The 25548-nt window shown below is 42.1% G+C and overlaps 2 protein-coding genes across 2 annotated transcripts in view; one reads left to right on the top strand and one right to left on the bottom strand.

The window, feature by feature from the left end:
• Window positions 1–5475: 5475 nt before the first annotated feature.
• KRBOX4 (KRAB box domain containing 4) lies at window positions 5476–16391 on the top strand. Its single transcript, XM_060086529.1, has 5 exons — window positions 5476–7608; window positions 7925–8244; window positions 14499–14625; window positions 14944–15044; window positions 16230–16391. Exons 2-5 carry the CDS (start codon window positions 8155–8157, stop codon window positions 16389–16391), a joined length of 480 nt encoding a protein of 159 aa, XP_059942512.1. The 5' UTR covers window positions 5476–7608; window positions 7925–8154.
• A 709-nt stretch (window positions 16392–17100) lies between these two features.
• ZNF674 (zinc finger protein 674) overlaps window positions 17101–25548 on the bottom strand; it is a 28217-nt gene continuing 19769 nt past the window's right edge. Inside the window, 1 exon segment of the mRNA XM_060087245.1 lies at window positions 17101–19918. Within this exon segment, the coding sequence (XP_059943228.1) occupies window positions 18426–19918 (1493 nt within the window). The 3' untranslated portion in view covers window positions 17101–18425.

Raw genomic sequence — 25548 nt, 5'->3', positions numbered from 1 at the left:
CAGACAAGGAGGCCTGGAATGGAGATCACCCTGGTGGTTCTTATAAAGTGTTAAATAATCCATCATTGAACAATGCCCATTCCTTTACTATTCTCTTCCCCCAGAAGCTCCTGTGCAACAGAGGGAGGGAAGGAGGAGAGAGGCACATTGGCTGGGAAGTCAAGTGGAATAGGTCCCAGTCGCAGCCTGTTAACAACTCCCTGAAGCATCCTCTCCCTCCACGGGCCTCAGAGTCTTCAACCCCAGAAGGGAATTAGTGAGGGGTCTCACTAGTGAGATCAGAGAGCACCCCAATCCTACTCCTCATCCCTGACTCACTATCTGTGTCTCCATGTGTGTGCGCGTGTGTGTGTGTGTGTGTGTGTGTGTGTGTTCCAAGCAGAAGTCATAGCTGCTAAACCAGAGGGTCCGTAAAACTTTATTTGGACTCAAAGTGTGTTCTGAGGACCAGCATATTAGCACCACCTGGGAGCTTGTTAGAAATGCAGACATTCAGGGCCCCCCACAGAACTACTGAATCGGAAGCTGCAATTTAACAAGATTCCTAGAGGAACTCTATGTAAATTCAAGTCTAAGTTGTACTGCTCCAGAGGACCGGGGAAAAGACAAATCACCTTGAAAAAAGAATGGGATCTGGAGTCAGGAGACCTAAATTCTAGTTTGAGTTCTGTCACTGACTTGCTCCACAAAATTCCCCAAGACATGTAACCATCCAGATCCTTTTCCTAAATGAGGATGTGCTCATGACTACTGAATGGTATAAAAGTCAAGGGTATGCATTCCGGAGCCAAACCGCCTAATCTTAACTCTTTATTTCATTTACTAGCTGTGAAGCATTGGATAACTCACTTGACATCTGTATCCTTCAGTCTCCCGATCCGGAAGGTATGGTATAATAATAGTGAGGGATTCTACTAATAATTTTAAATTAGAAATGAATATAAATAACATAGCACAGTGCCTGGCATAGTCTACGTCCACAGTACATATTATTACACTCTGGCTTATTACAACATCCTTCAATAACAGAGAGACCTTGAAAGTAGAATTGTCATCAGCTAGCTGAAGTCTTCCTCCTTTGGGGTTTATTGTGGTTCACACACTTCTCAACTAACAGACACAGTCATCCAAAGACTGAAGCTCTAACCTCTGTGCCACCCGACAGTCATGTGATTGGCTTCATACCACCATCTTGGAGCCATCAACCACTTCCCTGGGGTGGATTCCCATTTTGTCTATTCCAGCCCCATTCACTCTGCACACTCTCCTGCCTGTGGAAATCTGCAGAGGCAGTGGCACACACACCAATGCAGTGCAGCAGGAGATGAACACTTGCAACTGGCCTTCCCCGTCCTACAGGAACTCACGCAGTTCAAAGAGCAGAACGTCATCAAGACATTGCTGGATGGACCTGTCACCTCAGTCACTGCAGGGAAGACTTCCAGGAAGAGGCAGGTACCAGGGACCCTCCGCAGAACCCTGCACCACAGCAAGAAAGCAAGCTCCCTCAGCTGCCGCCCACTGCAAGTACTCGGGACCCCTGTTCCTCGGAGGCGGGAAAATCACAGCAGTGCCGTCCGGCTGCTGCTCCTCAGGTCTGCAACCTCCGCACAAACACCAAGCAAGTGTACTGCTGGGGGCGGAGTCACACTGTGTTCATGAGGTCCACCCACTGGGATGGTGGCAACAAATCAACCTCAGAATCTACAGCAACAGTATGTTCAGGTTCCCCAGGACCACCCTCAGGCTTGAAGATTCCCTAGGACTCGGAACTCAGAAAAGCTGTTAGTTCTTTCCAGAGTCTGTGAGTCCTGCTGACCTGTTATATACGGAGTTATTATTATTTTTTTAAGATATTTATTTATTTATTTATTTATTTATTTATTTGGCTGCACCAGGTCTTAGTTGCGGCATGCAGGCTCTTTAGTTGTGGCATGCGGGCTCTAGTTCCCTGACCAGGGATCGAACCCGGGCCCCCTGCATTGGGAGCATGGAGTCTTAAACACTGGACCACGAGGGAAGTCCCATACACATAGTTAGGATTTATGACAGTGAAAGTAAAATCAGCAAAGGCAAAAGGTGCAGGGGTGAAGTCCAGTGGAAACCAGTGGTGAGATCCACTTGTCCTCTCCCAAAGAAGTCACATGGACAATGCTTAATTCTCCCAGAAATGATGTGTGACAACACATGCAAAGTGTTGCCAGTCAGGGAAGCTCACCCATGCCTAGGGATTCAGAGATTTGACTGGAGGTCACTCATGCAGGCATGCAGCTTCCATGTCACTCACTTTAGCTACTCGGTCTACAGCCCCCAGATGTCAAACTAATACAGCACAGCCGAGGACTTCACACATACAAAACACAGCCTCACCACATGTCACACCAGTAGCATGAACTACCTGGTCAGATGGAACAGAGGTGCCTGGATTACAGAAATACCCTACTAGGCAGAACACGCCAGGGTCTGTGTGGTGCTCTCCCAGGAGTGGGACAAGGACCAGTCTTCCCAAGACAGGCTTTTCTTTGGAATGTAAGGGCTTGAGTAAACTGGGCCTGCTGGGGTTACACTTTACAATGAATTTTAACTTAATTAGAGGCCTAATTGCCATTTAAAAAAATGTTTTCAGGGAATTCCAGGTGGTCCAGGGGTTAGGACTCTGTGCTCTCACCGCCAAGGGCCCGGGTTCACTCCTGGGTCCTGGGCAAAAAAAAAAAAAAAAGACGTTTTCAGTGGTGATCCTGAGCAAGGTTGGTGGCGAAGGGGAGGGAAGAACACAGTGCAGGAAGGAGTAGCATTGGCACCAGCATGCTCCCTAGTGTTGGGGAGAGGACAGCAGAAATTGCCACGGTAACCAAGCAGGACCCTATAGGCCTTCCCGGGACAGACCCCTCCCATGTCCTCCACCTGCTTCTCATCTGTAGAAAAACTTTAGCCTCCTTGGTCTTCCCCAAGTTTCAAAGAATAATTTAATCAGAGAAGTGAGAAAATGCAGAAACAGAGGAAAACAGTCAAGCAAGACAAAATAATAGTTTAGCCATTAAACAAAGTCAAGGACCTTTAGTTCCTCCCCAAGGGCTATAGATAATCTTCGGAGCCATATCCTGTGAGCTGTTTTGCAGATACTGAAACCCCCATCAGGTGGAAGACCTTAAGTGCATGCTGACCACGAGCACGTAGACCCCAGACTGGTTGGAAGCAGAAGGTTGATGAGGTTGACTCCCCGATTACCTCACCACCAACCAATCAGAAGAATGTCCATGAGCTGATCACACATCCCACAACCTCCTGCCTCACTCTGTGTTTAAAAACCCTTCCCTGAAAGCCATCGGGAGTTCAGGCCTTTTGAGCACTAGCTGCCTGGACTCCTTGCTTGGTGCCCTGCAGTACATGCTGGACTTTCCTTCACCACGACCTGGTGTCAGTACATTGGCTTTATGGGGTGTGGATGAGTGGACCCAAGTTGGCTTTGGTAATACCACCACTTACCAGGTGCCTGCCTTAGGACACATTCTGGGCTGGGGGCGCTAGAGATGTGCCTTTAAACAATCCTGACAGCCCGTTGGGATGTGTGGTCTTTAGCTATGACGTAGAAGAGGCCCAAAGGGCTGGTAAGTGGTGGAGCCAAGCCTTCTCTTCTACGGATCGGTAGATCCCAATGGCTGGGTGGAGTGTGGCCTGGAAGAACACCTTGGCATCTTTTTTTGGTTCCTGGATGCCCACGTCACACTAGGAAATGCTGGCACGGCATGAGCAACAACTGCACGCCCTTTGCCCGCCCCTTCTCTTTCTGAGAAAGCACTCATTCCTGCAGAGTCAGGATATGGGGAGCGTCTGACCAGGGCCAATAACCAGGTCTTTCTGCAGCTGGGGGTTTCTCTACTGTCCTCAGGACACTGTCATTCTAACTCTATTAACTTTCTCCTGCCTCCTGACAGGGGTGTCAGAAAAACTTATCAGGTCACCTCTCTTCTGGAAATAAATAGGTTAGCATCCCTAAACCTGGCCAACATTTAAGAAGGTACAAAGAATCACAGTGGGGGGCAAGTCCCCAGTCACGTGCCTGACAGAAAACAGACTCTTCTCCCGGGACTTCTACACAAGACTGGGACAGAGTCACTTCCAAGGAGACCTCCAGGTTGTCGATTTGGGCAATGATTCATCCAACCAACCTGGGAATATCACACATGCCACCACCTCCTCAGAGGCGAAAGGGAAAGACAGGGAGAAAGCAGTATGTTCAGATGGAAGAGTAAAGAAATGTATGTTGGATTCCATGACTGCTTTTGTCACTTGCTTCTCTCAACAGTGCCTGGCACGTGTTGGCTGTAGCACAGAAGGAATTGGGTGTACTGAGCCCAGACCCTGCCTTGCCCAGCCCACGGAGTTCTCCTTGGTGGCCAGCCAGGTACCACAAGCACACGGCACACACTTGGCCTCTTTCCCCAGATCCCGACAGGGAACAGAAAACTTTCCTCAAGGGCACTCCAGGACTTTTAGCAGGCCATGTTGCCACTGGCTGGCATCGTCAGAGAAACAGCTCTCCCCCCACTTTATGCTGTGCTTTCAAACAGGCAAAGCCCAGATTCTCCAAGGATCCCCAAGGTCCCAGAAACCGGAGTTCCTCGATTTATTTCAGGAGAATCAGACATCATGGTTTCCTCCTCATTTGTGCATGCTGCCTGCCCTGCAGCCCAACTCCCAGCCCCTCCTCCATGCTGCTTCCCCGACTGAGCCTGAACCCTGCTCTCTGAACCCTGGCCTGAGACCAGAGCCCGGCTCCGACGGCTCCACCCCGCGCCCAAGATGGCCGCGCCCATGTGCCGCCGTGGAGGCAGCAGGCACGACTACCGCTTTCTTATCCTGAGGACCTAAAGAAAGAGGAGAGCGTGGCTTTGGAAGATGGAGGGGCGGGAACTCCCCAGGGAGCACAGCAACAAGGAGGCCCGGCCGCGCGGGAGAACGGACTGGGAGAGCGGGCCTCGGTCTCTGAGGCGGCGGACTCGGATCGCCACGACAGGCCGCGCGGAGCCCGCTCGCCTCCCGCCGCCCGAGACGCCTCCCCAGCCTCTTTTACGACTCGTCGCGGAAAATGCTGGCACGCTCTCGTCGCTCCATCTAACCTCAGAGGGAACGACGTCAGAATCCTTCGTCCCCGAAAGGCGCCGTGTTGCCCATTGGCTGTGTTGTCCCCCGCCCCCAAAGCCCGCTCCTGCGCGTGCACAGCGCTCGGGCTCCCGGCGCGACGGCGAGCGGAAGTGCCCTGCTCACCCCGAGGGCGGTGCGAGTTGACGCTTGCGGTTGTTGTCTGCCCTGAGACCTAGGGTCCCTGGCGGTGGAGTAAGGGGAGGCGGAGTTGGGGATGGGCTGGATGGGGAGGTCGGAGGGCCCTTGGGCAATGAGGTCGCGCCCCTGGGGTGTTGAGCGACAGGGCCGCGGTGGTGAGGGGAGGGGGCGGGGCTACGGGAGTCAGCGAGTGATTGGTTCATTGCTTGATTCATTCAGCGACCGTTTACTCAGTGCCTAGTAAATGCCGGGCACCCCTGTGTTTCACAGTAGCCCTGTGAGTAGGTACTACGATGCTCTTTGTTTTACAGAGAGAAAGCAAGAACAGAAAGGCTGGGAAACCTAACCAAAGTCACACAGTAAAGTGGAGGGGTCCTTTTTCTTTTTTCGTTTTTTCGGCATAACGCTTATGCCTTTCCGACAAACGCACCCTAAATGTATCACTTTGCTGGCTCACTGTCTGTCTCTCCCCTGCTAAGAGTATGGCTCCGCAAGATGGGGCAACTCTGAAGTCTTGTTCACGTAGAACAGTAGAACCCGTAGAACAGTAGAACAGGCACACAGTAGGCACTGGCCTCTTATGAAACGCATGAAAGCGGCAGAGCAGGCGGTCAGTTTCGTTCCAGAGCCCAGGCCTTATCGGGCGGTAATTGAGCTCTTACTGAATGTCAATGCTTAAAACTAGAGTGAGGTACTGTGCCTTCTGGTGGCAAGGAAAACTTTGGGGTTTTCCTCAACTTCGCTCCATCATGGAGGTTGCTAATTGCATCGCCTGTGTGGTCGTTGCCTTTCCAGGGTCAGGGTTCATAACTGAGCCCACGGCTCAGCAGCTTCACGCACCAGCTGATCTGCCATGGGCTTCCTTAGTTAGACTACAGAAGACCCAGTCTGAGGCCTGAGAAGGAGGTGAGCTCCTCGGGTCAGAGGCAGAGACATGGTCCTGAAGTGATGGTCCCAGCAAAGATGATACCTTTTTCTTTGAATCTTTGGGTCCTGCCTCCTTAGAAATAAAATAGCTCCTCTGAGGGGAGTTGGAAGCGGAGCGCCAGCCCAGACCCCAGGTGCAGGGGGGAAGGCTCAAAGGACAGACCCAGATGCTCTGGTTAGAGGGAAGGGGCTCACAGGATAGCAGGTCCTGGAAGAACTGGACCTGCAGTGCCCTCTGTCCCTCCCTTCAGCTGAGAGAGAGCCAGGCTGCCTCGGTGACTCAACTTCTAGCCACCATCAAGAACTGTGTGATGGTGGTCAGTTGAACCCCTATCGGAGGAGAGGGATGAAAGTTACAGAGGGATGGAGGGACGCTGCCCTGCTGTAGTGCCTGCAAAGGCAGGATCAGGCTGGAAAGATTGACCCCCTGCCTCACGGGACTTTCTCCACTCCTGACACATTTGTGCACACACCATATACTTCCCTCTTGTGCCATGGGCTATTTTTGTTTTGTTTGTTTTTTTTGGCCGCCCCGCGAGGCATGGGGGATCTTAGTTCCCCAACCAGGGATCGAACCTGCGCCCCCTGCGGTGGAAGCAGAGTCTTACCCACTGGACGGCCAGGGAAGTCCCCTGGGCTATTTTTGCATTTGAGTCAGTCCCATTGTATAAACAACCCACTTACCTGTAGCAGAAATGTTGACTCTCCTGTACCCTGACTAGATGACCAAAGAGGTGTCTTTGGATTCTGTGTGTCTGTGACCTTTCAGCGTGGTCTCTAGGTAGGCCATCACCTAGCTCTGCTGCCTCTCATTTTGATGCTAGTAACTGGGTCTGGGAAGTGACTCATCAATCTGCATCTTGCTGAACCTTGCTGTCCTGATCCTAAGGCAGGGATTGCTACAGTAGCAATGGTTAACAGAAGCTCCTTGCTGAAACTGCGTTTTGAACACCGCCAAATAAGGAAGAGCATGGCAATGAAATAAGGAAGAGCATGGTGATCAAATGGACATAATGGGAAATAAGGAAGTATTGGGGCGGGAACAGGGTGGTGGTGGCCTCCTGAAGGGCGGAAGGAGCCTGGCCCAAGGTCAGTGGTTTCCAGCTCCATGTGGAACTGACCAATGCCTGGCCCTTAACCTCCCTCTCCCCGCTCCTTCCCTCCCTCCTCGCCCCTCCCCTCTGCCCTGCGCTCAGCTCTGGTTTGTCTCCTTCCTCCAAACCACAGCAAGCTGTCCCTGTCCTCCAGACTTTGCTCAGGGTCTATCACCTCCAGGGCTCAGTGTGATAATAGGTGACTTGTAATCATTTCTCCTTTTTATTTTACTAGTAAATGATATTGGGAAAAATGAAAAAATGCAAGTAAATAAAAGAGGAAAGGTAGAATCACCACTGGAAGGTAAGCAATGTCAACGTTTTCATAAATGCTCTTCTGGACTGCTCTTCCTCAATAAATACATATTGCTTAACAAAGGAGATCGCACTGCACTTGCTTTCTGGTAACCTACTTTTAAATATGTTAAGATGAGAACAGGATTGCATTGCATTTTTAAAGCCCACGTGGTATTTCCCATGTTGTGTGTCTAAGTTTTGATCTGAGTCCCCTTTGCTGGAGGTTTAGTTGCTTCCAAATTGTTGAGTGGTGGAAACACCTACAGTTAACATCCTTGTAGCCTGTGCTTATTTATGATTGCCTTTTTATGATACATTTCCAGGCATAGAATTCCTGAGAGAAAGGAGATGTCAGGTTCTTAATGGCTTCCGAGGAGATGTCTTGAAACACAAGTCATAAATCTGTCCAGGAAGAGGAAATAAATTCACGTGGGAAACCCACAGGATCTTAGCCGTGTCCCAGGGGAACAGGCTGGAGCCACCAGGCCACGTGTCCAGATCATCCCCGCTGTGGGGCAAGAGTGATTGGTATTAAGCTGGTGATGGTGGTCTCATGGCTGTGTGCACTGATCTCGACCCTCCTAATTCTGCCTTCGTAGATCTCCATCCTTTGTCAGGGCAGAGCCAGATGGCCATGTCCCAGGTGAGTTCCTAATTTACCCCCTACTTTGTTTCCAGTTAATTTGAGGCAGCAATTAGGAAATTATATTGCAACCTTGAAAAATCTATTAGTCCCCTCGGCTCTGGCTGTTTTCTATTCAACCTGTCATCCACCTCAGTTTTCTCCAATCCTTCTCTTCCCCACCAGAAAAAAAAAGGGGGGGAGGTTAGAATGAAAGATACCTCTCAACTACTTCCCTTTTGGAACTGCACTTCATCTTTTCCTCTTTTCCTTCTCAGAGAAGATTGTTTACATACATAGACTTACCTTTCTTCCAGTTCACATTTTTCTTTTTAATTAGGGAAAATAATGAAAGTAAATCGATGCTTAATGTTTTAAAATGCATATAAAAATAGTCGCCCAATCATCCGTATTTCTTCTCCCCCCAGTACCTCATTCTTCCTCAGAGATTCCCACTTTTAACATTTTGGTGATAAGGCGCTGTAGATGCATTTACATCAGTGTAATTAAGTGAAAATAGACGTATGTGTAACATATTTTTCCACAAATGCTATCACATTCCCATACCCATCTTGCTTTCCCCATATGATTATATCCTGGGTGTTGTTTCTCATCAATACATAAAGATTATTTCAGTTTGTATTTCGTGGTATGGATGTATCATGTAACTATTGCTCTATTCGTAGATATTGGGGTTTTTATTCATTTTTTTACTATTATAAACAGTGCCTCATGAACAGCTTTCTATGTATCTATAAGCTCAGTAGTATACGTGTTGTGGAGGGTTCACATGGAAATCAGATTGCTGAATAAAAGCCTGGAAAATTGGATCACAGAAATTATCTGGTCTTTGAAAATTAATGAAAGTAGTGATTATGAAGGATTTGGGAGTACAAATTTAAATGTAAGATGAAAAGGCACCCAATTCATTTTATGAAGCCACTTAAATTTGATGAAGATACTACAAAAAAGAAAATTATAGACCAGCTTTGCTTAAGAATATGAATGCCCCAAATTTTAAAATATTCTGCATAGAACGGTAATACATTGAATTACACATATTTTAAAGTAATGCATGCACAGGGTAAAAATTTCAAGCAAAAGCTTTGTTCAAGAAAAGGTAAAAAATAATTCTCCCTCTCACTCTGTCCCCATGTCTCCTTCTTCAGTGTTTCATACATTCTTCCAGAGATAATGTACGCATCTCTATCTAGATATATGAATCTCTTAAAAAAATTTTTTTTGCAAATTAAAGCACATTCTGGTCCTTGTCTTAATGATCATTACATTGCAGTTGTACATAGCTTATCCCAGGGATTCTGAACTGTGGCACTCTCGCCATTTGGGGCCAGATTATTCTTTGTTGTTTGGGACGGTCCTGTGCATTTTAGCATGTATAGCAGCATCCCTGGCCTCTATCTGCTAGATGCCAGTAGCACTCACTCCCCCAGTTTTGACAAATGTCTCCCGACATTTGCCAAATGTCTCCTGGCGGACAAAATTACACAAGGTTTCACACCAGTGGTCTACCTTATTTATAAAAATAGCCACTTGATATTCTACTGGATGGAAATGCCATTTATTATTTACCTTTCTCCTAGTGATGTATATTTAGGATATTTCTAGGCTTTTGCTACCATAAACAACATAGCAGTGAATATCCATGTACATTCCAGTTGTATGCATGTGAGTATGTCTTTCTAGAAGTGACATTTCTAGGTCAGTGGCTACACACATTTTGAATTTTGATTTAAGAGTGTCAAATTGCCCTGCAAATAGCATGTAGCAGTTTGTACTCCTAGCAGCAGTATGATGCCTTTTCCCATAAACAGGCAATCACAATGATTTTTGCCATTGTGAGGGGAAAAAAGAGTGGTGCATTTTAATTTGCATTTCTTGAATTGAGTGTCTGTTCATATTTTTAAATGCCATTTGCACTTTTTCCTTTCAGATGATTATTCTAAGTTGTTTGCCCATTTTTCTCTTGGGTGTGGAATTACTTTGATTGCTGATTGCTAGCTCTTTATGTTAACGTAATAAGTAAATTAGACCTCTATAATGTATGTTGTAAATATTTTTTCATGGTTTCTCATGACTGGGTTTACGTATCTTGGAGAGTAGACACTTAAATTTTTAAAATGTGGTCTAATTTCACAATCTTTAGTGGCTTCCAGATTTCATGTATTGCTTCAAAAGGCTTTTGTGAGTCAAGATTATAAAAATGTCATTTCAGTTATGGGAAAAGGAGCGGTTAATGAATGATGGTGGCACAACTGAGTTTCCATCTGGATGGAAACAAAGCTAGACTCTTCTACATCATATGAAAGTAAAATGCCAGATTGATTAAAGAACTACATATATATTTGAGAAACTACGTGAAAATTTAAGAGGATATTTCTGTAACCTTGCTCAATGCAAGAAATATTTTTAATGAAATACAAAACCCAGAAACCATACAGAGAAAGACTGTCAGATTAGACTGCATTAAAATGTTAAAATCTGTACAGTCAAAAGACATTTGAGGCTGAAAGGCGGTGCATATGATACACAGAGGATTTATATACAGAAAATGCAAGCTGATGATACAAAAAAGACCAAAAATGTGATAGAAAAATAGAAAGATAGTACAGGCAATCCAAAAAAAAAAAGGGGGGGTGATGCCATAAGGGAAGATGTTTACCTTTTCCTTATGGCTCATTTTTATTCCTCCTTTTCTGTTGCATTCCAACAAATGAAACTAGTCTTGGCCCTTCTGCTAACTGTTTGCCTTCCAGGTAGAAGTGTGTGTGTGTACAAAAAAACCCAAAATTTTTGCACGGGTTGTTTTTAATGAAAATATGCTCCTACTATGCATACTCTGCTTTTTTTCATTTAACAAAAATATATCAGATATCCTTTCATGTCAGCCAATTTTTATAATGGCTGTTTTAGAGTATAGCCGTAACAATTTATTTAACGACTCTGTCATCCACCAGTCCAGATGCAGCTTGTTGACTATCAGGGTTCATTCTTATCAGAAGCAATGTTGCCTGGTGATATAGCTGTCATGCCACCATTATTAGATTCCCAGGAACACAGGACATTGAGGATCATCTCCCCTTATTTTTTGCTAATACAAATAATGCTGCCTTGACCATCCTTATGGCCATATAAATATTTCAGTAGGATAGAGTCCTGGTTAAAATATGAGAAAAAAATGTAATAGGTACTGCCAAACTACCTGTCAACCAGCCTTCTATGAGAGTACTCATGTTCCTATATGAGGAACAGTGGCTCATGAACAGTGAGCCACTCGTGAACAGTGGCTCTTCTCTACCTTTTGAATGTTTACAAACCTTATAGGTAAAAGACAGTATCTTACTGTTTAATTAGCATGTATCTGAACTTTAATGAGGTTTATAATCTATTTGTATGTTTATGCTTATATTTTTGTTGCTATGAATCTTTTGTCTATTCTACTGAGTTGTCTTTTCTTAACTGACATCAAAATGTCTAGGGTAACAATCCTAGAAAGGGCACTGCTGCATTAAAGAGTATTTGCAACATACATTTTGATGTATATTAACCTGTTGCTCCACCCCCTTCCCCCAAAGGCAATAAATAGTTTATAACTTCTTTGGTGTTTTTCTACACACTTGACTGCAGTAGGTATTATCAACCTGTTTAATGTTTAAGAAGCTGAAGGGTATAAATAAGTCCTGGAGATCTAATGCCCAGCATAGTGATTATAGTCAACAGTACTGTATTATAAACTTCAAAGTTGCTGAGAGACTAGATCTTAATTGTTCTCACTACAAAAAAGAAATGATAATTGTGTGACATGATAGAGGTGTTAGCTAATGCTACTGGACTGGTGGTAATCATATTGCAAAATATAAATTTATCAAATCAACACATTGTACATCTTAAACTTACACAATGTTATATGTTAATTATATCTCAATAAGAAAAAGAATCTGAAGGGTGATAAATGGTATACTATTATAAACTTATTTCACATTCCTCCAGTTATACTGTATTAGGTTGTGGTCTTTCTTAAAGATTTGTTAGAATTTTAGTCTATAAAGGAAATTAGATCATTGTTATGTAGCTTACAAATATTTTTACCACTTTGATACTGATGTTTGAGAATTTAAAAAATTATTTTCTTTCTGCTATTTAGAAATTTCTAATGTCTAGGTAATCAAGTTTGCCAGTCTTTAGCTATATGTCTTCTGAATTTGGGGATGGCTTAGAAAGACTTTCGCCACTCTAGAATTATAAAAACTTTCAACTAGTAATTTTATGGTCATCCTGCACACATTTAAATCTCTGACATATCTGTAATTTATTTTGGAGTTCGGAGTGAGATAGCTAATGCAGCTTCATGGTATGCTTTTTCCCTGCATAAATACCTAGCCAGATTTTGCTAATGACTTCTTTTCTACAGCGATTTGAGATACTTTCATTCTGAACCAAATTCTGACCCTGTGTATGTAGGATCTGTTAGTGGTTTTTAACTTTCTTCATTGTCATTACTGAAGCATAACACTAAGTATAGCATGAATAAAATTCTTCCTCCTCATTAGAGAAATCTGACCTTGAGTTAAACTGGTTTTAGCTTTGTGTCCCTGGAAACCCAGTAATGGTGGAATGACAGCTGTATTACCAGGCGTTGTTACTTAGGATCAAAATGACTCTTTTCTTTTTAATCTGTACAAATCAAGCATTTTATTTATATAGCAAGGAAGCACTCATTTTTTCTCCATTTAAATACCACACTTGAGATTTAAGATCACGTTTGGCAGTGTACTGCAGGATGCTAAATAAGACTTCACTCATATCGCTTTGGATTTCTTGATATCTTGTTACGTTTTCCATCATCCATTGGAACAATTAGTTCAGCTTCCTTTACCTAAACTCGAAGTTTCCCGGATGTAAAAGCCACAATGACTCTTGATTGGTAAACAAACTGCACCTGGACTGGGAGGATTGTGAATAACTGAAAATAGCTAATAGGAAGCCACCAATTTGGGTTTTCCTCAGTCCAGTGTAACTCTCATAACTGGGCATGTCCTTGGCCAGGACCTTGGAAGATGTACTCAGGGGCCTGTTACAAGAGATACTGGTACATGGAGCAGCTTCCGGCTTCTAAGCCAGATACTGCCTGCACTTGCCAGTGTGGCCCTGTTCCCGGGCACCTCAGGCGGGCAGGGGCAGGTTGAGCTACTGGATTGTACTGAGAACTCCTCTTGCTGGCGCCACTGCCCTTTGGCCCACTGTGTCCTGTCTCCCTCTGCAAAGCTGAGTAAACTGGTGCCACATATGGCCCATGGGGGCCTTGTGGGTGCAAAATGTCTCCTTGAATTTAAGGCCACCAAGTGTGGGTGGGACAGGATGGGATCCAGAATGTAAATAGGTGGATTATTGCTCTCTGATAGGAATCCAGGCACCTAGAGAAGTAAATTCTTATTTGGTGGTGATAAGATCAAGTACAGACCTTTCCTTTTTTACCTCAATCTGCTGACCAGGCCAGATATAGTCCTGTTCTTTGACTCATGATTGATTGGATAATCAGCACTGTTGGTCATGATTGAGTAGCTGTGTTTTGAACTCTTTGTTCTAGTTCTACAGCCCCTTCAAAGCCTTCTCTGTCAGCCCTAAGCAGAACTGACTTCTCCCTCTTCTGGGTTCCCAGCTCTACCTCTGCCATTGCCTCCTTCCTTTCCTCCCACCCTTTCATGTATGAGTTTGTAAGTGTTGTTTTTCTCCCTCTACTAGACTGTATGTAGCTCCTTCAATTCAGGAGGTGTTTGTTTTTATTAACCTTTACATCCTTAGAACTTATCAGCTTGGTCTCCAGTCAATAAATATGTGTTGGAAGAATGAATTTCCAGGGTAAAATATTTCTAACACTCGATCTCTTTCCCCATAGAGTTTAAAATAATTTTAGTTACATAAGCACCCTATATACTATACTATGTCAAATTGTGGATGGTGAACAGCATAAGAACAATTACGTAGAGAAAGGCAATGCAGTGTCTAAAAAGTGTGTGTGGAAACCCGACTGAATGGACTTTAATCCTTAATTCCTACCTGTGTGACCCTGGGCAGGTGACCTCACACTCTGTGAGCCTTCCTGTCCTCATCTGTCAGGGTTCTCCTGGGTGGTGGGGAGGACTGAAATCTTTCTACATGTGAAAGACGTAGGATGGGCACAGAGTGGGCACTTGATGTAACATACTGTCTCCGTCCGCAAGCCAATCACTGGGCTAAGGAGGAGTGTGCTGTTGCAGGGAACCTTGACCTTCAGGGACGTGTTTGTGGACTTCACCCTGGAGGAGTGGCAGCAGCTGGATGCCACTCAGAAGAACCTCTGCAGGGATGTCATGCTGGAGAACTACAGCCACCTGGTCTCCGTGGGTGAGGGACCCTCCACAGGGTGACTGGAACACACCCCCTCATGTCTCCCTCTCTCTCAGCTGCTGCAGCTCAGGGGCGTCTGGGCCCTGAATGAGTCGGGCCTCAGGCTCGCGGTCAAGAATTCATAATGGCGTTTGCACCTTGCATGGGATGTCCGTGCTCTCACCTTCTCTGTGGATGGTCTGCACCGAGGGCCCGCTAGCTGGGCTCACAGGGCAGTCACCGAGGCCAGACCATCTCTGCCCTGCGAGGATGGGCCTCGGTTCCGGAATGCCTCATGTGTCAATAACAAAGTCCTCTGTCATTTCCCCTTAGCAGGATTCCTCATGGCCCAACCAGGTGAGATCTTCAGGTTGGGACAAGGAGAAGAGGAGGCCAGGATGGCAGCTGGAGAAAGCCCAACACCTGGAGGTGTCCAGGTGAGCCCGCGCCAGGCCAGTTGGGCCAGGACAAGGGGACCTGGTGGGTCAGGGAGAGCTTGGCCTCGGGGGCGCGCCCAGGAGTTCTTCTCAGAAACCCCAGACTTGGGGACACAATTCGGGTCTGATGGAACGAGCTGCTGTGATATCCACATGATGCCCCACCTGCTGGCCCTCTGCAGCCCCTTGTTCTTGGGGTTCAGACAGAGGCAGCCACTGCTGTTCTGTAGATCCCATCTCCACCTTCCAGCATCTGGGTGGCTAGGGAGACGTGCCCAGCCTTGTCTCCTTCCTCCTCCCTCTCCTTTCTGGAAGCTGTTGGGACTTTCCCCATCTCTTGGGCATTTGCGTGTTCATCAGAAGACAAGCAGATGGAGGGGTGATGTTTCCTCTTTACTTGGCATACTGTGGGCCCTCGAAGTCTGAAATGCAGAGTCTTTAACCTCAGGGAAATTATCCTACCTGGTTTACTGGAGTTGGGATGGACAAAAAAGCTTTGCTAGTGACCTTCAGCTCTACCAGGCAAGTGAGAATGGTCTCATGGAGATTGTCCTCCAATATTTATAATGATATAATATCAATCCTATACAAACCCTTTAGAAAAATAAGGAGGAAATAATTCCCAGCAAGTTTTTTAGACCAGCATTACCCTGACACCTGACCAAGAAATTAAAGGGAAAGAAAAGTACAGACCAATAAACCTCATGAATATTGATGTACAAACCCTTAACAAAATATTTAGCAAATGGAATCCAATAATACTTGAAAATGAATGCAAGGTTAACATTCAGAATTCAATTTAATTAAATATATTAACAGAATAAAGGCAAAAACATATTATCATCTCAATGGTTACAGGAAAATAATGTGGCAAAATTAATATATGTTCATGATAAAAAAAACCCTTAATAAACTAGGAATAAAAAGGAACTTCCTCAATCTGTTAAAGGGCATCTATAAAACGCCAACATCATATTGAATGGTATAAGCCTAAACACTTTCTCTCAAGCTCATTAATTCTTTCCTTGGCTGTAATGAGTCTGTGATGAGCCTGGCATCCCTAGGAGTAAGACTGATGGGCGCCAACAGAATTGCTGTCTAATATTACAATCAGAAAAAGGCAAGATTTGGGAATTCCCTGGCCTAACCAGGGACTAACCACTGGACTCCGCACTTCCATTGCAGGGGGCTCGAGTTCGATCCCTGGTCGGAGAACTAAGATCCTGCAAGCCAGGTGGTATGGCGAAAAAAGAAGAAGAAGAAAAAAAGGCAAGATTCAAAGAGAGGAGTCTGAGGGCAAATGCTTCATTAAAAAGTGAGAGTCCCTTGCTGAGTTCCCAGACCTGAGCTAAATTTTAGATCTGGAACCAATTGTCTAGAGAGGTACCCATGTCCCTCATAGGAAGAACCCTACAACATTGTAGCAAACATAAAATACATAACTTAGTCCCTTCCCGAAGGAACCTATGGCCATTTATCTGGATGACTATAGTCACTGGGGAAAAGGGAATATTTTTAGGACTATTGGACACAACTTTCTGAGTTGACATTAATACCCAGACATGCAAAGCATCACCATGGCCCTCCTGTTAAGAGGGGGGGCTTACTGGGTACAGGTGTTACATTGAGTCCTGGCTTAAACCTGATTCACAGTGGCCCACTGCACATGCAGATCCACCCAGTGGTGATTTCCTCAGTCTCCTAGTGTATAACTGGAATTCATATACTTAGCAGTTGGACCATTTACTACCTCTCTCCTCACCTGTAAAGTTTGTTAGCTGATAATTTATGTAACAGTATTCAGTGGTTACAGAGTAAAGAACTATGGAGATAACTTATTTTTATCCAAAAAAATCACATACAGATATTACAATCACAGGATACCCATTTTTAAGATGCAAAACATATACTCAAAACCATACACTCAGACAACCACATGGAAAGGGAATAGGGAATATATAGACATATATGAAAATGGGGTCATTTTAAGAAGAGAATGGTGTCACATATTAAAGACAAAGCTGAATGGGAAAATGGATTCGAAGACAGAATCAAGTATGCACAAGATCATTTTATTGGTAGTTTCTGCAGATGACATTTAAAAAATTAAAAAATCAATAATCCTACCACCCAAGTGGTAATCTGGATAATCTGCTTAATAATTTGTTGTATTTCCTTCTGAGCTTTTTGTTCTGTGTCTACCTATACACACATACCTAAAACAGATACAAATATAAAACAAATATATTTGTATACATATATATGTGCAAATAATTTTACTCAGCATAAACTGCTACTTTTCTGTCAGCCAGAGTCACTGATATAATGGTGCATTATCCATCCTTGATGTATTTTTTTAATAATGTAAATTATGTGGTACATTGTTTTATGTTTTTTCACTTAGCCAATTACCATGAACATTTCCCCAAATCCTCAAACATGAGAAAATTTTTAATTAGTGCATACTATTCTATCTTATTGATATGTCAGTTTTTAATCAATTGACTATTGGATAGTCAATTTAGTTTTTTTCTATTTTAAATAGTATTGTGTTAAGGGAGATAAGCTGAAAATTAAAGACTTTTTATTGACTAATAAAATGAGGCATAAATGTAACCATAAAATGATTACCCTTAAATATTAGGTTGTAAGCACTGTTCCTAAGTGAGGTGTGTCAAAGCTTAATATATGCCTTTTCTGTAAGGGGTTTGCATTTTTGCACTGAAAGTGTTGATGAATATGTGTAAGGTCTCCTGTTTGAGCTCCTTTGTTTCAGGGATCATGATGACTCATCCTCCATCACACCACTTAAGGAAGCAATTTTTCTATTTTGTTTAAGAAGTAAACTGGAAGTTTGCCCTAGCTAGGATTAACAATTTTTGCTTTATATTTTTCTTTCAAAAATGTCATCCTCTACTCCACAGTGAACATATCTTAATGACTGAGTGCTTGTTTGCAGCCTCTGCACCTTTCACACAAAATGTGTGGTATAGACTATGGAGCATATTTCTCTCATAATTTCTAACACAGTTTTCTAAACTCATTAAGTTCTTTGTTCTTCCTCAGCATAAATACTCTGATAGGCAAGGACATTTAAATTCTTTCTAAGGTCTTTTCCAGATCAATATATTCACAGTTTTGCCACTTTTGAATTCTCTGGTATATAGTTCTCCACTTGTGTAAGAATTCTGGGTGAAAAATTGATCACATTTATTATATGCTTCTGGAATTATACTTCTGTGCCTTTTATTAAGTTAAATGAACATTAAATATATGAAGAGTTTTTGACATTTTTTGATATTTATAAGGTTACTCCCCAGGATGAATTGGTATATAATATAATGAGGTATAACTAGTGAAATTATCTCACAGTAAAGTATATTAATAGGTTTTCTCTCCTGTATGTCTTTTCTGATGTTTAATGAGAGTTGACTTCCCACTGAAGGCTTTGCCACATTCTCTGCATTCATAAGGTTTCTCTCCTGTATGAGTTCTGTGATGTACAATGAGAGTTGATTTCACACTGAAGGCTTTGCCACATTCACTACATTCATAGGGTTTTTCTCCTGTATGAATTCTCTGATGTTTAATGAGAGTTGACTTCCTACTGAATGCTTTCCTACAGTCACTGCATTCATAGGGTCTCTCTCCTGTATGAATTCTCTGATGTTTAGTCAGTGGTGACTTTTCACTGAAGGCTTTCCCACATTCATTGCATTTATAGGGTTTTTCTCCTGTATGAGTTCTCTGATGTACAATAAGGGTTGACTTCTCACCAAATGCTTTCCCACATCTTCTTCATTCATAAGGTTTCTCTCCTGTATGAGTTCTATGATGGACAGAGAGGTGTGATTTTCCACTGAAAGTCTTCCCACATATGCTGCATTCATAGGGTTTCTCTCCTGTATGAACTCTCTGATGAACAGAAAGGTGTGACTTTCCCCTGAAGCCTTTTCTGCATTTACTGCACTCATAAGGTTTCTCTTTTGTATGAGTTCCTTGATGTTTAATGGGGGTGGGTGTCTCATCAAAGGCTTTCCCATGTTTATTGCACTCAGGTTTCTCACCTGTATGAGCCCTTTGATGTGTAAGGCTGGACTTACCACATTTGATAGCTTCATAAAATGCTTGTCTAATGTGTGTTTTTTCATGTCTAATAAGGTGATATGAACTCTTAAAAGCTTTTGCACATTCACCACATACAGATGGTTTTTCTCCTGTATGAGTTCACTGATGTTTAATCAGAGTTCACTTCTGGATAAATGTTTTCCCACATTCACTGCATTCACACGGCTTCTCCCCTGTATGAGTTCTCTGGTGTGCAATGATGGTTGACTTCTGGCTGGAGGTTTTTGCACATTCACAGCATTCATAAGGTTTCTCTCCAGTGTGAGTTCTCTGATGTACAACAAGGTTTGCTTTCTGGATAAACACTTTTCCACATTTAGAACATTTATAGAATTTCTCCCCAATTTGAATTCTTTGACATTTATTAAGGGCTTGCTTATGGTGGAGGGCTTTTCCATGTTCATTAGGCTCAAAGAATTTCTCTCCAGGTTGAGCTTTATCAAGATTAGAATGGAAGCATAATTTCCAATATGCCTTACATTCATCATCTTTCTTTCTTACATAGCTTCTACTTTGACTAAGAAAATTTAAATTATGTTTTGAACACTCTCCCCATGAATCATAGTTAGGGAGTCTTTGTCTTACAGAAACAAAGTTTGTGCTTGGATAAATGATTTTTCTGTATGTTCTGAATTTTGGGCCACTTCCATCCTTCAGTGTTTCCTTATCAATGGATGCAGCTTGCCACAGAGGTTTGTCTTGGCTTTCCTTGTGATTATCTATTGGGTCACCAACTTGCCAGAATTCTAGGGAAAAAATGCAATGAATCATCAAACTTATAAATATTTCTACTATAATGTTATGGCATAAAATTAATTCATAAATGCCCTGCTGTGAACTCCTATTAATGGACCTGAGCTGATGTGGATGAACCCTCCCTGTGCTCCACCACCACCACCTCCCTCAACTGTAAATACAAAGAAATGCTGGCCCATATTTAACAGAAAATAATTTAATACCCAGTCAAGCTCAAAACCAAGAAAAGAAAGTTTTTAGGTGTCAAAACTGAAGTGAGAGTTTAAAGTGATGGGGTGAACAGAAACTGAAGGTTGAAGATTTGCAGGGGAATCCAGACCACAGGGCACAAATGTTCAGGAAACTAGAATATAATCTGCACTTAAAGTAGGAGCCACAAGGGCATCCATGCGTGTTAAACAGGAACTAGAAAGACTCCCCACTGGTCAAGGAAATTGGAAAGAAGGATATTATATATAAGAAATCAAAAGCCTGATATGATACTATATATAGAAATCCCTAAAGACTCCACACAAAAACTACTAGAACTGATAAATTCAGCACGGTAGCAGGATACAAGATTAACATACAGAAATCAGTTACATTTCTTTACACTAACAGTGAAATATCAGAAAGGGAAAGTAAATAAACAACCCCTTTTAAAATCACATCAAAAAAATGAAATACTTAGGAATAAACTTGACCAAAGAGGTGAAAGACTTATATGCTGAGAACTATAAAACATTGATAAAGGAAACTGAAGAGGATTTGAAGAAAAAATATCCCATTGTCTTGGATTGGAAGAATTGTTAAAATGGCCATACTACCCAAAGCAACCTATAGATTTAATGCGATCCCTATCAAATTACCCATGACATTTCTCACAGAACTAGAACAAATAATTCTAAAATTTATATGGAACCATAAGACCCAGAATTGCCAAAGCAATCCTGAGGAAAAAGAACAAAGTAGGAGGCAAAACCCTCCCAGACTTCAGACAATACTACAAAGCCACAGTAATCAAAACAGCATGATATTGGCACAAAAACAGATACATGAATCAATGGAACAGAGTAGAGAGCCCAGAAATAAACTCACACACCTACAGTCAATTAATTTTTGACAAAGCAGGCAAGAATATAAAATGGAGAAAAGACAGTCTCTTCAGCAAGGTGCTTTGGCAAAGTTGGACAGCTGCATGTAAATCAATGAAGTTAGAACACACCCTCACACCACACACAAAAATAAACTCAAAATGGCTTAAAGACTTAAATATAAGACATGACACCATAAAACTCCTAGAAGAGAACATTCTCTGACATAAATCCTACCAATGTTTTCTTAGGTCAGTCTACCAAGGCAATAGAAATGAAAGCAGAAATAAACAAATGGAACCTAATCAAACATAAGCTTTTGCACAGCAAAGGAAACCATAAACAAAATGAAAAGACAACCTACAAAATGGGAGAAAATATTTCCAAATGACGTGACCAACAAGGGCTTAATTTCCAAAATATACAAAGAGCTCATACAACTCAATAACAAAAAAAACAAACGGCCTAATAAAAGAAATGGGCAGAAGACCTAAATAGACATTTCTCCAAAGAAGACATACAGATGGCAAATAGGCACATGAAAAGATGCTCAACATCGCTAATTATTAGAGAAATGCAAATCAAAACTACAATGAGGTACCACCTCGCACCGGTCAGAATGGCCATCATAAAAAATTCTACAAATAACAAAAGCTGCATTAGGATGTGGAAAAAAGGGAACCCTTCTATACTGTTGGTGGGAATGTAACTTGGTGCAGCCACTATGGAGAACAGTATGGAGGTTCCTCTAAAAACTAAAAATAGAGTTGTTATATGATCCAGCAATCCCACTCCTGGGCATATATCTGGACAAAGCTATAATTCAAAAAGATACATGCATGCCTATGTTCATAGCAGCACTATTAATAATAGCCAAGATATGGAAGCAACTTAAATGTCCATTGACAGATGAATGGATAAAGAAGATGTGGCATACACACACACACACACTGAAATATTACTCAGCCACAAAAAGAATGAAATAATGCCATTTGAAGCACCATGGATGGACCTAGAGATTATCATACTAAGTGAAGTCAGAAAGACAAATACCATATGATATCACTTATATGTAGAATCTAAAATATGACACAAATGAACCTATCTATGAAACAGAAACAGACTCACAGACATAGAGAACAGACTTGTGGTGTGTTCCAGGGTTTCTGTGCCAAGGTGGAGGGGGCACGGGGGAGGGATGGATTGGGAGTTTGGTACTAGCAGATGCAAACTATTATGTATAGAATGGATAAACAACAAGGTCCTACTGTATAGCACAGGGAACTATATTCAATATCCTGTCATAAACCATAATGGAAAAGAATATATATGTATAACTGAGTTACTGTCCTGTACAGAAGAAATTAAACACAACATTGTAAATCACCTATACTTTAATAAAATTAAAAAAAATCAAAAGCCTAGTTCTGTAACTCAATGCAAATGATTATAAGTGTAGTACAGAGCCCATAAGCTGAAAAATTAAACTAAAAATTGGTCCTGTATTAGTAGGTTCATAGTAGTGGCAAGCTTTCCAAAAGATATATTCTTGTGTTTTTATAGCTTAGGAATCACAGGATATCTATGGAATACCAATTTTCACTGAAGAGTTCACAGTAAAAAATTAACAACTTCACAAGGAAATGACCCATCATGAAAGAGAATCAGCAGATACATTTAAAGATACTCCCATTCCTAGAACTGTAGCTAGTAGAACCATGTGAACTTCAAAATAAATATATTTCAACTATTCAAATAAATAAGGTAAGAACTAGACTGTGGGGGAAAAAACTAGGAAAATTATATACAGGCATTATTTTTAAAACTCTAAATAAAGAGGTTGAACAGTAGATAGAAGTTGAACTTCTAACTACTACTTCTATCTAGTCACAGATAAAGACAGATTTAACAAATTAGATGACAGATCTTGAGAAATCACCCAAAGTGTAGCATGAAGAGCTAACAATGGAAATATGGTAAGAGAAATAGAGAAATTATAAGTTCCAAAATAGGTTTAATAGCAAATCCAAATAGAAGACTAGAGAAAAAGGGAGAGGGGGCAATATGCCAAGAAATGGGTTAACTGAGCAACCCTGAGACTGCTATACTTAGAAAGAGTAGCTTGCAAGGTTGGCCCTTGGCTGCCATCTGGGAATCTGGAGTTCAGGAATGTCCCCACCACTGCCTAACTGATACGGCTGCTTGTACAAACAATGTGATTTAAGCAGAACATTTCCTTTCCTTCTGGGGGTCTGGAAGTTTGGTATGTGCTAGGCAGTCTGTGATGTGAGGACACTGACTGAGTCTCTAATGGGCTTCCCTGGGCATAAACATCATACACATGTTGCTGCACTTTCACTGCTGGGAGAAGTGTGCCCTGTGTGACCCTAGGTGGGAGGGAGAGAGCATAAGGAACCCTGTACAAGGAGTCCTCCAGATTCTGCTAATGTCTTTTTCCCTTATGCTCTAGTTGTATATCCTTACTGTATCACTATAATAAATTTTAGCTGTAAATACAACTAGATGCCAAGTCCTGGGAGTCCCTCTCAAGAATCTCTGAATGTGGTAGTGGTCTTGGGGGACCCCCAATCTAGGCAATATTTGAAGAAACAATGACTGGCAGTTTTCTGGTATGGAAGAAAGGCATGTATCCTACTCTTAAATGTCCAGAGTCCTGAGTGTGGTAAATAAAAGCAAATCTGCACCTAGCCACAGTTCTGTGTAACTGTAAGGCTTTAAGAAAGTATGTATTGAAAGCTACCATGAAGAAATTTTAAAAATCACCTATAAAGAAACAATTAAGTCAGCAATAGATTTCATCAGCTAAAAAAGAAGCTAAAAGATTACATATTTTCAAAGTCCTAAGAGAAGATGTCACCTCAGAACTCTATCCCCAGATAAATTATTGCAATGAAAGATGACAAAAAAAAGATGTTTTTGGACAAGAAAAGACAGAGAATTTGCCACACACAAAGCCTGCTAAGAATAATGCTTAGTATTGAATTATTCAGGAGGAAAATGACCAAAGGGGAAAAAGGCAGGGGGGAGGGTAAAGAAAATCCAGCAAAGGCAGGAAAAAAGAGGTAAAGGAAAAGCAGGATATCTAGAAAATACAATAAAATAAGAAATACAAATAAAGTAGTAGTACAATAAATAAGTATTAACCCCATTAATTATAGGCCAACCATATTAAATTGTACTTTTAAAAATCAGCTGTAAGTTTTCAAAAGACAATTAGAGCAAAAAGAAAGAAATGTTGAAAATAAAATCATAGAAATATACCTGGCACTTAACCAAAGGAAAATTGGTAAAACAATGCTTATGTTATACAAAATAGAATGACCTGGATGCCAAAAGCAAGTAAGGACAGAATATGACAATATTATAAAGGAATTTCACTTACATAGATGCAAAACTCTTAAATATACAAGGCAAATTGTTTCTATTTATGACAGAAAAAAGGTTATACATCTAGTAATGTTGAAAATGAATATACCCTACTATGTATTCCACTTATACCAGAGAGAAATTCTGCAAATATGTACATGTAAAAGAATGGCAACAAGATATTAGAAACAACCAAATGCCCAGCAATAGAGGCTTGGATTGATGGACTGTGATACTCAGATGTTGGAATGCTATGCAGGAGTGAAAAATGAATGAACTAAATCTAACATATCAGCATAGCTAAACTCAAAGGGTAACACTGAATACTGAAAAAAAGTTGTAGAAAGACCCTTATGGGTCTAGAGCACTAATCTGGTAAATTTACAAAAAAGAATGCTATACTGATTACAGATGCAAATTTATGTAGTAAAAGTTTAAAAACATGGGTTAGAAAGGTAACGCACCAAATTCATGATATTGTTTGCCTGGGGTGGGAATGAAGGGAGCAGGATTCAGGAGAGGAAAAGGGAGGCTTCACCTTTAATTGTAAACCTCTAGTTCTTTTATAAACAAAAAACCACCACCACCAAATGACAAAATCTTAGCATTTGCTAATTCTGGGAGGTAACTACAAGGGTATTTGTTATGACTATGATTTTCTATACTTTTCTGCAGTTTTAAGAGAAATGCCTTAAGGCGGGGCTTCTGGAACAGTGGAGTGAGGACCTTAGTAAATCCTCTTCCCCATAAAAGCAATGAAAATACTGGCAAAATTATCAAAATCTGTCATTTCAGGACTTTGGAAATTAATCAAAGGCACACAACAGGTTAAAAAGCATTTATTCAAGAAGAACCAGTGAACCTCACTAAGAGCAGCCAAGTGTGTGGTTTTCCACTTGGTGCTACTTTCCCCCACCCCCAACTCCACCCCAAACCCCTGGCTCCTCGGCTCCGTGGTCCGGAAGCAGTGAAAACTGGCATTGTCACAGCAACTGAAGGGAGTTCCACCAAAAGCCTCATCTCCAGAGTACTGTTACTACTTGACCTAACTTGGAGCTCGGCTCCAAGAAAGAAGGGACAGTATCTGGTAACTCCAATCCCCATGAAGAAATAAACAGCACCAGTAAAGGTAATATGCAGCAAAGTGTTAACAGTCAGGC

The sequence above is a fragment of the Mesoplodon densirostris genome, chromosome X, assembly GCF_025265405.1.
Source record: "Mesoplodon densirostris isolate mMesDen1 chromosome X, mMesDen1 primary haplotype, whole genome shotgun sequence".
In the NCBI taxonomy this organism is placed as follows: domain Eukaryota; kingdom Metazoa; phylum Chordata; class Mammalia; order Artiodactyla; family Ziphiidae; genus Mesoplodon; species Mesoplodon densirostris.
The sequence above is the reverse complement of the archived record's forward strand: the minus strand, read 5'-3'. Positions and strand labels throughout refer to the sequence as shown.